Source organism: Panthera uncia (genome assembly GCF_023721935.1).
Source record: "Panthera uncia isolate 11264 chromosome B3 unlocalized genomic scaffold, Puncia_PCG_1.0 HiC_scaffold_1, whole genome shotgun sequence".
NCBI lineage: Eukaryota > Metazoa > Chordata > Mammalia > Carnivora > Felidae > Panthera > Panthera uncia.
The window spans coordinates 25,774,586-25,789,922 of NW_026057582.1; the positions used below are offsets into that span (position 1 = coordinate 25,774,586).

A 15,337-nucleotide genomic window follows, 5' to 3' on the forward strand; every position below is an offset into this window, starting at 1 on the left:
AAAGTTGGACATTCAACTGACTAAGCTACCCAGCTACCCCCGTGTTAATTTCCTTAATACATGTTCATTAGAAAAAGGAAAACATTTTGAAAGTCATTTCAAATTCCACTCTCAGAGATAACCTCTGGTAACATTTATACTTTTTTTCTGTGTATATATGAAGTTATTTTACACACACACACACACACACACGCGTGCGCGCGTATTTCTGTGGGCTTGTAAAAATAGGATTATACGGTACCTGATGTTTTGGAGACCTTTTTTTTCATTCAAATATCTAACTTGAGCATATCTTCATATCTACGAGGGTAGATTTCAATCACTGTTTTAAATGGCTGCATATTTTCTATGATAGTTTATCATAATTACTTAACCACCCAACAGTAGACTACTATAAACTGACACAGTGTAATACAAACCTATATTTGTGTTCATAAGAGATATCTAAGTGGGGGGAAAAGTAGGCCCCCCAAAATGTTACACTTCTGTTTTGAAACTACACACACATACACCTATGCAGGTTGTCACCAGTCTGTTCTGCTATTTAAGAACGGTGCTCTGACAAACATCATGTCATTTGTATCTTTTTGCATGTGCTGGATCATTTCCTTAAAATAATTTCCTTGAAGTAGAATAGCTAGCTCAGAAGGCTGCTGTTTCTGTTTTAAATCTTTTTTATGTATATTTTCAAACTACCCCCTGGTAAGACTGTGCCAATTATATTTCTATCAGTCTGTTTGAGAGGATGATAATTTCCTTATCTTTCCTTGATTACTAGGAAGAAACAGCATGTGTCCCATGAAAAGGTGGCTCATAATTTGATCCTAATGCTGTTCTTTTTCTTTCTTTTTAGAAGATATTTATGCCTTCAGACAAATATGCTAAAAATCTACACAGATATCATTCTCTTTTAAAAATTAAAAAAAAATGTTAATGTTTATTTATTTTTGAGAGATAGAGAGAGACAGAGTGTGAGTGGGGAAGGGGCAGAGAGAGGGAGAGACAGAATCTGAAGCAGGCTCCAGGCTCTGAGCTGTCAGCACAGAGCCTGATGTGGGGCTCGAACCCATGAGCCATGAGATCATGACCTGAGCTGAAGTCAGATGCTCAGCCGGCTGAGCCATCCAAGCGCCCCTCATTCTTTTAAAAAATTTTTTTAAAACATTTATTTATTTTTGAGAGACAGAGCACAAGCTGGGGAGGCACAGAGAGAGAGGGAGACACAGAATTCGAAGCAGGCTCCAACCTACAACCCATGAGATCATGACCTAAACTGAAGTCAGATGCTCAATGGACTGAGCCACCGAGGCACCCCCCCCCCCCGTATCATTCTTTTCATCATCTTATCATGGTATTAATCATCCTTTCTGTATTCTTCTCACATCTCTCTCTAGCAATTGTGAACAAATTCATATGCATTTATTTTCAATTGTCCAAATAAATTTTTTTTTTTTAATTTTTTTTTTCAACGTTTTTTATTTATTTTTGGGACAGAGAGAGACAGAGCATGAACGGGGGAGGGGCAGAGAGAGAGGGAGACACAGAATCGGAAACAGGCTCCAGGCTCCGAGCCATCAGCCCAGAGCCTGACGCGGGGCTCGAACTCACGGACCGCGAGATCGTGACCTGGCTGAAGTCGGACGCTTAACCGACTGCGCCACCCAGGCGCCCCTTGTCCAAATAAATTTAAGTTAAAAAAAAATCATGTAGCCAATTAATATTTTCTGAGCCTTGAACTTCTAAAACAACTTAAGATCATTTTAACCAATTCTGCTTCCAGCATGGGGGCAGGGAGTAACTAAAGCCCCCAGGTTGAAATTATAACGCTGTGTATATTTAAGGTTAAAAATAATACATAATAGAAGAGATATCTGCACACCTATGTTCACTGAGGCATTATTCACAACAGTTAAGATGTGGAAGCATTCTAAATGCCCCTCAATAGATGAATGGATAAAGATAATGTATATACATGTCGTAGAATGTCAGTCAGTCTTCAAAAAAGAAAGAAATCCTGTAATATACTACAACATGGATGAACCTTCAGAACATTCTGCTAAGTGAAATAAGCCAGTCACGAAAAAGATGAGTACTATATGATCCCACTTATATGAGGTATCTAAGTAATAACACTCATAGAAACACAAAGTAGAATAGTGGTTGCCAGGAGTCAGGGGGAGGGGAACACAGGGAGTTGTTCAATGAATACAGAGTTTCAACCCAAGATGAAAAAGTGTTATTGATCTGTTATACAACAATGTTCATACAGTGTCAACAATACTGTACTATACACTTAAAATTCTTAAGAGGGTAAATTCGTGCTATGTGTTTTTACCATAATGAAAAACAAGTTATGGATTTTTACTGAGCTTTTACCATGGGTCAACATCGTCCTAAACACTTTACATGCAATTATCGCATTTAATCCTCCCAAACCATTGAGGCAGCTCCCATCGTCATCTCCATATACAGAGGAAGAAACCAAGGCACAAAAGGTTCCATAATTTGTCCATGATGGCACAGCTACTAAGTAGTCAGCTGGGGGTCCATGCCCATGGAAGAGGATGATTTCAGAGCTCATTATACAATGCTGCCTTCCTTATTTATGCTATGCTGACTCCCCTTTAAAGCAAATCCGCTGAAATCATATTTCCCTTCCAGAGCAAATCTAAAGCAAACTTAGCAATGTGTCCAATTTTCATCAGATGCATTTGAAAGACCCAGATTTCACTAGCTTTACTCTAAGAAAGAAAGCTTTAAAAAAAATGTCCACAAGCAAATTTTTCTTACTTATTTTAAGAGTTAACATAAGTTTGTATATATGTATGTATGTATGTATATAAGTAAAGATATGTATATATGTATGTATGTATGTATGTATGTATATAAGTAAAGATAATCTCAAATGATCAGCAATGACCCCAGATCAAGAGTTTAATTGGTTAAAAAAGGATAATTCACAGCATCATTTTCAATTGTCCCTTATCTTTTATTGGCTAGCAATTTTAGGGAATTCTTCTATATCAGGGCTCTTGTTCTCCTGATAATGTGTCTGTGTCTGACATTTGATGAGTAAAATGAAGTAATCAGACAAGGCAATCTCTAAGTTCCCTTACAACTTTAAATTCAGAATTCATAAATATCTGATTTGTCTCTGCCTTCAAACGTACGGTTTGTTTTATTTGGCTCAGAATCTCACATGGTTGACCTACTGTGCATCTTGCCCAGGACTTGCTGTCATCCACGCTTCTTCCTGCAGCGGCATCCTTTTCAGATGGGTGGGGTTCTGTATCTTTAGGAATGAGGTTTTTCATCAGCTCACACAGTTACTGCTGTGAGTCCCCCATATGCCCACAGACAAACACAAACAAAGCATAGGTGACAGAGTAAGGGGGGAGAATGAAACTGGTCACCAGGCAACTGGAGTAAAAACACATTTAAGGTCATACAACAAACAAGGCCGATTCCAAGCAGCTGGTAGGTGAACAGTTGCCTTTTAACATTCTCACAACCAAGCACAGTTCTGTACTTTGATTCATTATGTTGAGCCTTTCTTTCAGATTTTGTGTGTTTGGGTCTATAGTAGCAGCAACAACAATAAATTTGGAATGTCTTAACTGACTCATGATACATGTGTAAAACAAGAAGAAAACGAAGGGTCACTTCTCTCAAGAGGGAGAGAGGTAGAGTGGAAAAGAGCTTTGGAAGTCTTCTGACCTGGTTTGAATATTATCTCTGCAATTAGCTAGCTATGCAACCTTGTCTAACATGCTTAAACTCTTTGAATTCCCTCCTCAGTAGGATAGAGATAATGCTACATTGAGCACACAGAAGGCACTCACTCTGCGTCCACTTCCCTGCCCCTCACCTCCCTCCCTCCAAGATCGCAGAGGGATACTACTCTAGCAACAGCTTAGAAAACTACCCGGTGGTAATCAGGGGACTTCTATTACCAGTAGTGATGAATCAGCTTAATGAACTGATATCTATATTATAATAATGCACTAAGAATCAGATTTATATGGAGTTGAAAAAGGAAGCGTAATATTAATCATGCAAAAGTATCATCTATGGTAGTCACATTTGTAGACACCTGTCATGTGTCCCAGCAGTCTTCTCAAAAACACCAGCATAGAAATAAAATTAAAATACTATGACCAGCGACAATAACAGGGTGGAAAGGACAAAGTGATAACTGGAGAGGTAATTCCCATGTTATTAATAACAGCCCACACAAGTGCTCCATATCTTCAAACTTCTAGAACATATTTCAGGATACTGCACAACTCAGTAGTCCCTAACCCTATTACTAACTAATAAAAGCACAAAGAAGGTAAATTATGGGCATTTCCAAGAGTTTTCCGCCCAGGAACACCTTCTTAAGACATTTAAGAATCTGAGATAACTGAGATAATGTCTAGACCCGAGTTTAAATATGTTTACAAAGCAGGCCTTCCTCTCTTATGACAGTGTATGTGAACAGTAGCAGACTAGTTCCAATAGCTGAAGATAACTTTTCAAGCACGGTTTTATAGGTGCCAATAAGTACACTTGTTCTAAGTACACTGCTACTTAACAGTTCATGTAATAATACATATAGATCAATATATACAAAATATATGAATGCTTTAATATATTGTGAGGGTGGTGCCATATAGCATGTCGGTCCAGAGGCTGGATGCTACACCTGCCTGCATACCTGGGTTAAAGCCCAGTCCTTCCATTTATTATTTACGTGACCCTGAGAAAGTCACATAAGTGATGCTCTGTTTTGTCTGTTAAAATAGGACTAATAAGAGGGCAACTGTGAGGATTCAATGCAATAATACAAATATAACTCCTGGTTCAGTGCTTGGCACATGATAACATCCTGAGAAATACAATCCTCATGATAACCCACGTCTATATAGTATCATCTCCATATTAGAGATAAACAAACCGAGGTCCAAAGAAGTTTGAATAACCTGTCCCAGTCATAGGCTAGACAGAACCAAGATTATGTTAAGTTATTTATTTTGAGAGAGAGAGAAAGAGAAAGCGAGTGCAGGGGAGGGGCAGAGGGAGAGAGAGGGAGAGAGAGAATCCCAAGCTGGCTCCACGCTGTCAGCACTGAGCCTGGTGTAGGGCTCAATCCCATGAACTGTGAGATCATGACCTGAGCTGAAATCGAGACTCGGAAGCTTGACTGACTTGTCTGAGCCACCCAGACACCCCAAAGGACAGAACCAAGATTTAAACTGAAGATTATCTGACTCTAAAGTCCGTTCAGAGGATCTATTTCCAAAACAGTTAAATGTAGTTTTACATGTATCGTTTCACATATTTTCAACGTATTTTTATTAGACAAGAAGAAAAGAGTTTGGCTTGGCAACATCTACTAAATCAAATGGTTCTAGGAAAACCAATCAACCAATCATCATCATCATCTACATCATCATCATCATCTAGAAACTAAGTGTTGTATGAGTTCCTGATAAAAGTCAGAAGGATAAACAAAATGGAACCAAAACCCCCCAAAAACAAAACAGTAGATTATGCCATACAGGCCAACATGCTCCAGAAGCCTAAGCACACGTGCACACATTCTTCCCCCTAAATACCCCTAGTCCACCCCTCCTCCTGGATACTGTTAGAAGGACGTGGAAAGACTCCCCCTGCACAGTCAGCCTGTTTGCCTGCTCTCTTCGTGCCATGCTGAGGAGCGAGGGTGTTATTGCTGGCTTCCTGGAAAAGCCCGGGTGCCTGCTGAATTTCTCTTTCTTTCCCCTCCCCCACAAAACAAACACACAGCAGCTGAAGGTAATGGAGAAACACTATTCATTCCTGCAGGGGAGAGCAGAATTTTTCTAGACACATGCCATGGACTTTTAGGAGCAGTGTAACAAGACTTGGCTGGGCTTCTATGGGAATCCTTTCCACACCTGTGAGGTGATGCATGCACACATATACCGTCAGCAAAGGGCTCATGACACACGGCACCCAAGGTGTTACTAGCATACTGAAAGACCCCTCGGTATGCCCCCAGAGCTGCCCACCCCTTCCCACCAGACTCTGTCTTGCCAGACTCCCCTAGATGCAGTAGGGGCCGGCGGAAGCTACTGTTCCTATAACAAGTTGTGGGGGGAAGGGGGAAGCCAAGGACAGATGGAGGGGAAGGGTGACAGGAATTCAGGACGCACCATTTTCTCGTACCTTGAGTTACCTCACTATGTTCAAAATCAAGTCTACTAAAAATGGAAGGGCTTTGGAACAAGAACGGAACCAGCAAAAAATCCAGATGTATTTAAAATCCCCCCTTTCGTCCCTCTGTCGTTCAAAGAAGTTTCAGCAATTCTACCTTGGCCATCAAAATGTCCTTAAGTTTTCTGCTTTTTGGGCTTTTTTCAGTCTGGATGAGGCAGAGAAGAGAGTGGGAGGGAAGGAGAAGGGGGCTGGGAGCAGAAGTTTAACAAAGGATCACTTTAACAGAAACTACTGAGTAATCGCTCTGTCCTGGGCCAAGAATAACATCAGCTCAATGTCGGCAATTAGAATCAGGCCAGTTGGGCCTCACAGCCGGTGCGGCCCTCCTCACAGCCCCCAGCACCGAGGGCTACTCATGCTGATGTCACCAGCAGTCGCTGCTGCCCCAGAAAGTCCCCCGACTCAGCTGAAAGAAAAGTTTTTTATCCTTCTCCTTCAGAGGCAGGAAGCCAGAATGAGGAGGAGGTGGGAAGCAACGAGGGCAGACTAGAGAGAAGACATAGTGGGGCCCAGATCAGCACGTAACAGACTCATGTGGCCATCCCGAGACTCCCAGGATTCCGTCACTTCTCCAACCACCCTGAAGTGCACGTTAAATGAATCCATATACGTAAAGCACCTGGAATAGTGCTTGGGCCGCAGGAAGTGCTGACTGAGTATTGGCTATTATGAGGAAAAACAAAGAGGGAGGAATCTGTCCCATTACTTATCTCTCGTCCCCCATAAAATGTGAATCCTGGGAGCAGAGACTGCTGAGCAGAATGTACCCTGATAAGAAAAATGCGCAAGAAGGCTTTCAAGTTTGGAAAACGTATTTATGAGGAGACTGGCAGATGGAGCGAAAAAGATGGAAACAAAGTTCCTATAAAACAATAATTGCCTGAAATTTTATAAGGGCAACACCAAGTCTTAACATATTCCATCCCCCTGCCAAAGGACAGAAAACAAATAACTGGGAAGGAGACATTTCCCATCTCTTTCCCTGTAGCTCAATGGCTCTCAATGCGTGGTCCCCCCAGGCATCACCAGGGGGACCTGTTAGAAATGGAAATAACTGAGCCCCATTTCCAAATTTACTGACTCAGAAATGGGGTGGGGTTAGCGATCAGTGTTTTAAAAACAGGCCCTCCAGGTGGTCCCACTGCTCAAAACTGGGGGTCTACAAACTACGGCTTATAAGACAAGTCCTGCCTGCCCCTCGTTTTTATAAATAAAGTTTCATTGGAAAACAACCACACTCATTCACTTAAATGTTGTCTATGGCTGTTTTCATTCTACCCTGGCAAAGTGGAGGAGTGGCCATGCAGATGCTGGCCTACAGAGCCTGAAGTATTTACTATCTGGCCATTTACAGAAAAAGTTTGTTGACCCCTGCTCCGACTTAGAATGATTTCTTTTTTCTGTTTAAATTTTTATTTGCCTTAACTTTTTTCCTTATTATTTTTGAGAAAGGCAGAGAAAGCGTGAGCAGGGGAGGGGAAGAGAGAGAGGGAGGATCTCAAGAAGGTTCCGTGCTGTCAGTGCAGAGCCCAATATGGGGCTCAAACTCACAAAACCATGAGATCATGACCTGAGCTGAAATCAAGAATCAGACGCTTAATGCCTGAGCCACCCGGGCGCCCCAGAATGGTTTCTTTTTTACAACTGCTGGTTTTACTCATCAGTGTGTAAAAGTGCATGTTTTCCATTTTGTCTTACTTTGTTTATCACGGTCTCTATCAAATGGACCGGATCACACCTACTTCCTTGCACCTCAGTCCCTGGAAACCCTGCCAGTGGCTCCAGGTGACTTCCTCTTCCACATCCAGGTTACAGGACCAGGTTTTTGTTGAGGTGGATTCAGTGCATGACAATTTCTCAGTTCATGAGTGCGGTGATAGACAGAGATGAAGATCAAAGCTTCCTCGGCATGAATGTTAGAGATGTCATTTCCAAACATACCCTGAATCAGAGTTTGCCTTCTTGAAATCAATACCTTCAATAAGCTGGCCACCTAAGTGCAGAAAAGGATGGAGAACCTCCTCTGCATGTAATGCAAGAAAGGTTGCATGATCTTAACCAAAACGTTTTTAGGGAATCACTATGAGAGGCACAGACCACGCACATAATCAGTGCAAATCGGTACGACAGAGTGCAATCCAATGTAAAGCCTCCTTTAACGGCCTGTTCCATAGACAGGTATCTTTTGTGAACGTGCTAAGCAAATTAGATTTCAATTCTACCCACTACTCTCAAATAGGCAATTAATCAAATTGTTAGTTATGTCAGTGGCTACGTACACTTTAGAAAAATGAATTCAAAGCATAAGGAGTTCGTCAAAGAAACCATCTAATAGGTTAACCCAAGGATAGAAACACAGCACATACTGAGAATGCAAACCATGTTTCCATCAACAATGTGGTGATAATTATAATGGTCAAGCCTCACACAGCCATAAGCTGGGCTACAAGAAGAGGCTTAAAATCTAGAAGGGCTTTGCTTCTTCTGTGGAGTGTTCTTCATGTCCTCTGAAATGACGTACTCTAAATTACTAAATATCCTTCATGTGAGAACATTTAATATCTTATTTGCTATCTTCTTAGTTAAAAACTCTTTAAGCTAAGAACTTAGTTTCTTGAGATCTCCCCACAGTCCCAGAACTTCATCCTGACTCATTTTTCCCTAAATCAACTATGGATTAGAAGAACAGGGGGAAGAAATAAATGATGTTATAAACATATATAAAATTATGATGAATGATTTTCTGTTCCCTCTCCAGGAGACACAAGATAACTCCCTTCTTGGGAGTTCTGACTCCTCCCTAAGACAGATATTCTGACAGATTCTAAAAAACATGTTTTTCCATATACTTCATAGTTCAGTGAAACTAAACCAGTGTAATCCTCACTGGAAAAAAAAATCCACACAAAAATAGCAGTACTCTGAATTTTCAAAGGAATGTGAGTTGTTGGAAGCTAATCAAAAGAATGAGAAGGGCTATTAAATGAAGCAGTTTCTAAAAGTGAAAATCAGTAAAAACTGTCTCTCATCCCTTCAAACTTCAATGCCCTACAATCCCCCCCTCCTCTCCCTTTTTAAACATTATCACCATGTCAAGGCATGGAAGCATCAAAAGGGACCGAGTGTCTATATTTGTTAGCTCATTGATTATACTCCCATAAGAGAAATAAAGCTATTTTCGATGCCTCCCCTCTCCAGCATCTGATTAAGCTGGCATTCTCAAGTATCTGAATGATGGGGAGTTCAGATGTTTAAGAGTTTTAAGAAATGTACATAGATTTAAAAAAAAATCTAAGATACACATTTCTATCTACAATTGTGAAAATGCAAACTGTCTATCCCAAAGACTTTCTAAAGGAGGGAATTTCTACATGACGGAGGGCAACACGGTGATCAAAATGAGATGCTACACTCCACGCTTTCCAGGTAAGAAGACTGGGTTTTCCTCTAGAAAAACAGACCTACAGAACTACTTCCCAAGTGCTTAGAGTTACAATTTCTCAATTACATTGAGTTAATATAATACATAGAGTACATGGGCATAGAAAAAGATGAGCAAGTGATGAATGAAATCAAAATAATAAAATGTCTGGACCTGGATGATAGTTAAAAAGATTAAGATACCTCACAACGCTAAGAAACTTGAAATCAACCACAAGAAAAAAATCGGAAAGGTAACAAATACTTGGAGACTGAAGAATATCCTACGAAAGAATGAATGGGCTTGGGAATGCAAACTGGTGTGGCCACTATGGAAAACAGTATGGAAGTCCCTCAAAAAATTCAAAGTAGAAATACCATATGATCCAATAATTCAAAGAAAACTAAACACTAAGTCGAAAAGATATATGTATCCTTATATTTATTGCAGCATTATTTACAACAATAATGATATGGAAGCAACCTAAAAGTGTCCATCAATAGATGAATGGATAAGGAAGCTGTGGTACACACACATGTACATATATACAGTGGAGTATTATGCAGCCATAAAAAAGGATGAGATCATGCCATTTGTGACAACATTGATGGACCTGGAAGATATTATGCTAAGTGAAATAAGTCATAGAAAGAGAAATATCATATGACTTCATTCATATGTGGAATCTAAGAAAAACAAATGAATAAACAGAAAGCAGAACCAGACCTATAAACACGGAACAAACTGATGATTGCCAGAGAGAAGGAGGATGGGGCGTCAGGGCAAAATAGGTGAAGGGGTGTGAGAGATACAGGCTTCCGGTTATGGAATGAGTAAGTCACAGGAATAAAAGGTACAGTTAAGGAATACAGTGAATGAAATCATGATGCATTATACAGTGATAGATGGTAGATTCATTTGTGATCAGCACAGCATAATGTATAAACTTATTGAATCACTATGTTGTACATCTGAAACTAATGTAATATTGAGTGTCCTCTATACTCATTTAATAAAGTTTAAACTCCAGGAAAAAAAAAAAAAAGAATGAATGGGCTAACCACGCAGTTAAAGAAGAAATTAAAAAGTATATGGAAGTCAATGAAAATGATAACACCACAACCCAAAACCTCTGGGACGCAGCAAAGGCAGTCATAAGAGGAAAGTATATAGCAATCCAGGCCTTCCTAAAGAAGGAAGAAAGATCTCAGAAACACTCTCTAACCTTACGCCTTAAGGAGATAGAAGAACAGCAAATAAAACCCAAAACCAGCAGAAGACAGGAAATAATAAAGATTAGAGCAGAAATTAATCCTATCGAAACAAAAAAACAGTAGAACAGATCAATGAAACCAGAAGCTGGTTCTTTGAAAGAATTAACAAAATTGATAAACCACTAGCCAGTTTGATCAAGAAGAAAAAAGAAAGGGCCCAGATAAATAAAATCAAAGATGAAAGAGGAGAGATCACAACCAACACAATAGAAATAAAAACAATAAGAGAATATTATGAGCAATTATATGCCAATAAAATGGGTAATCTGGAAGAAATGGACAAATTCCTAGAAACATATACACTACCAAAACTGAAATAGGAAGAAATAGAAAATTTGAACAGACCCATAACCAGTAAGGAAATCAAATTAGTAATCAAAATCTGCCAAAAAACAAGAGTCCAGGGCCAGATGGCTTTCCAGGGGAATTCTACCAAACATTTAAGGAAGAGTTAACACCTATTCTCTTGAAACTGTTCCAAAAAATAGAAATGGAAGGAAAACTTCCAAACTCTTTCTATGAAGCCAGCTTTACCTTGATTCCAAAACCAAACAGAGACCCCACTAAAAAGGAGAACTATAGACCAATTTCCCTGATGAACATGGATGCAAAAATCCTCAACAAGATATTAGCCAACCAGATCCAACAATACATTAAAAAAATTATTCACCACGACCAAGTGGGATTTATACCTGGGATGCAGGGCTGGTTCAATATCTGCAAAATAATTAATGTGATTCATCACATCAATAAAAGAAAGGACAAGAACCATATGATCCTCTCAACAGATGCAGAGAAGCATTTGACAAAATAGAGCATCCTTTCTTGATAAAAACCCTCAGGAAAGTAGGGATAGAAGGAGCGTACCTCGAGATCATAAAAGCCATATATGAACCACCCAATGCTAATATCATCCTCAATGGGGAAAAACTAAGAGCTTTTCCCCCTAAAGTCAGGAACAAGACAGGGATGTCCACTCTTGCCACTGTTATTCAACATAGTATTGGAAGTCTTAGCCTCTGCAATCAGGCAACACAAAGAAATAAAAGGCATCCAAATCGGTCAGGAGGAGGTCAAATTTTCACTCTTCGCAGATGACATGATACTCTATATGGAAAACCCAAAAGATTCCACCAAAAAACTGCCAGAATTGATTTATGAATTCGGCAGTTATAGGATATAAAATCAACGCACAGAAATCGGTTGCATTTCTATACACTAACAATGAAGCGACAGAAAGAGAAATCAAGGAATCGATCCCATTTACAGTTGCACAAAAAACCATAAAATACCTAGGAATAAATCTAACCAAAGAGGTGAAAAATCTATACATGAAAACTATAGAAAGCTTATGAAACAAATTGAAGAAGACACAAAAAAATGGAAAAAGATTCCATGCTCCTGGATAGGAAGAACAAATATTGTTAAAATGTTGATACTACCCAAAGCAGTCTACATATTCAATGCCATCCCTATCAAAGTAACACCAGCATTCTTCACAGAGCTAGAAAAAATAATCCTAAAATTTGTATGGAACCAGAAAAGACCCCAAATGGCCAAAACAATCTGAAAAAGAAAACCAAAGCAGGAGGCATCACAATCCCAGACTTCAAGCTATACTACAAAGCTGTCATCATCAAGACAGTATGGTACTGGCACAAGAACAGACACTCAGATCAATGAAACAGAATAGAGAACCCAGAAATGGACTCACAAACGTATGGCCAACTAATCTTTGACAAAGCAGGAAAGAATATCCAATAGAATAAACACAGTCTCTTCAGCAAGTGGTGCTGGGAAAACTGGACAGCGACATGCAGAAGAATGAACCTGGACCACTTTCTTGCACCATACACAAAAATAAACTCAAAACGGATGAAAGACCTAAATGTAAGACAGGAAGCCATCAAAATCCTCAAGGAGAAAGCAGGCAAAAACCTCTTTGATCTTGGCCACAGCAACTTCTTAACTCAACACATCTCCAGAGACAAGGGAAACTAAAGCAAAAATGAACTACTGGGACCTCATCAAAATAAAAAGCTTCTGCACAGCGAAGGAAACAATCAGCAAAACTAAAAGGCAACTGATGGAATGGGAGAAGATATTTGCAAATGACAGATCAGATAAAGGGTTAGTATCCAAAATCTATAAAGAACTTACCAAACTCAACACCCAAAAAACAAATAATCCAGTGAAGAAACGGGCAAAAGACATGAATAGACACTTCTCCAAAGAAGACATCCAGATGGCCACCCGACACATGAAAAAAATGCTCAACATCACTCATCATCAGGGAAATGCAAATCAAAACCATAATGAGATACCACATCACACCTGTCAGAATGGCTAAAATTAACAACTCAGGCAACAACAGATGTTGGTGAGGATGCGGAGAAAGAGGATCTCTTTTGCATTGTTGGTGGGAATGCAAGCTGGTGCAGCTACTCTGGAAAACAGTATGGAGGTTCCTCAAAAAACTAAAAATAGAACTACCTTACGACCCAGCAATGGCACTAGTAGGCATTTATCCAAGGGATACAGGTGTGCTGTTTCGAAGGGACACATGCACCCCCATGTTTATAGCAGCACTATCAACAATGGCCAAAGTATGGAAAGAGCCCAAATGTCCATCGATGGACGAATGGATAAAGAAAAATGTAGTATACGTATATACAATGGAGTACTACTCGGCAATCAAAAAGAATGAAATCTTGCCATTTGCTACTACATGGATGGAACTGGAGGGTATTATGCTAAGCGAAATTAGTCAGTCAAAGAAAGACAAAAATCATATGGCTTCACTCATATGAGGACTTTAAGAGACAAAACAGATGAGCATAAGGGAAGGGAAACAAAAATAATACAAAAACAGGGAGGGGGACAAAACAGAAGAGACTCATAAATATGGAGAACAAACTGAGGGTTACAGGAGGGGTTGTGGGAGGAGGGATGGGCTAAATGGGGAAGGGGCACTAAGGAATCTACTCCTGAAATCTTTGTTGCACTACATGCTAACTAATTTGGATGTAAATTTTAAAAACTGAAAAACAAAATTAAAAAAAAGATTAAGATAGAGAGCATCATGATGATTGTTTTATTTAGAGGGGGGGAAAAACTTTGGGAAATGGTGCTTTTGTCTTTAAATGAATATTAATTTTGCACAAACTAACGCACACTATGTACCACATTTTTATAAGAGCAAATAACAAGAGATCAAACTGATATATTTCTTCACACAGCCAAATAAAAGAGAAGCTCATGGAATCAGTGCTGAGATAGCCCAACACAACATGTAGAACACAGTAACGGATTCTAAAGCTGGCCCTGAAATGATCAAGAGAAACTTAACTCCAGATGGTCTTTCCCTGTAATTTGGGCCATACTAACACACCAGCACAATTCACTTACAATTCACTTACACAGCTCCCTCACACATATACTCGGGAGTGTCTGCCATTCTACAGATAGAAGGAAAATGGTATTTCACTAGAGCATAAGGGCCAAGACAACGAGGATTTTTGTGTATACCGTTACATTTTTGTGGGTACGTTGTTTTGTGTACCGTCAAGCCAGAAGACCAACAGCTTAACTTACGACTCCTTCCTGTGAAAAGAACTGGAAACATTATTTACACCTTGAAAATCTTGGTAAGTTATGAAGGATTAATGTGTGCTTATGTATACCAAGGGTGTACCAAAGAAATAGTACATTTAGGAAAAAAGTTGCTTCAAATGCTAGCTTTTAGGTATGTGGAAATTAGACCCGCTGGGAGCTTACTGAACGACCATCAGGCAACAGAAAGGGGCAATGCTACAACAGAGATTTTTGTAGAGAAATATTCAAGTGGAATAAAATGTCACACCTGGTTCAGTGTCACCTCCTGCCAAAGCCAACATCAAGGCTTCAGCACGTTTCTTCCCTTGGAGTAGGTTCTCCAAGAGCCACGCGAGCCATATTGGTGTAGGTAAACTTTTGGGAAACTATTCCTACCTTTCCCATTGACCTTCTTCCACCCCCGTAGAAGAAAGATACTAGCATACGGAAAAGCCTTATCTGAATTACCTGATGCCGGGCTCGACTCTGGTCCAGAAGCTGCCGGGACTGAAGTTTTTGTTGTTCAAGTTGCTGCAGGGCAAAATGGAGTTGGTAACTGCCCGCTGTGGGGTGATACTTGTGCTGAGGGACAACCCCTGTAGCCTTGCTATATGCGTTGTTCTCTACCTCTCCCTCCCAGGCAAAGCCACCTGTTTGAAGGCTCCTGAAGAGAAAAGAAAGCAGAGCTCTTAGGGTGGTTGTGTGAACAACCTAAAGGAAGAGAGAGAAATATCACAGGTATTTTTCCTTTACAGAGCTAACATAGCTTGGAATTTACAAATCTGTTTGTGTGAGAAATCATCTG

The 15,337-nt window shown here is 39.9% G+C and overlaps 1 protein-coding gene across 10 annotated transcripts in view; it reads right to left on the minus strand.

The window, feature by feature from the left end:
* Nucleotides 1–15,337, minus strand: part of TTLL5 (tubulin tyrosine ligase like 5) — a 287,219-nt gene that overhangs the window by 75,658 nt on the left and 196,224 nt on the right. For all 10 annotated transcript variants that reach the window (XM_049611362.1, XM_049611361.1, XM_049611359.1 and 7 more), the window contains one exon: nucleotides 15,001–15,196. In XM_049611362.1, the coding sequence (XP_049467319.1) occupies nucleotides 15,001–15,196 (196 nt within the window). The remainder of the gene's footprint in view (nucleotides 1–15,000; nucleotides 15,197–15,337) is intronic.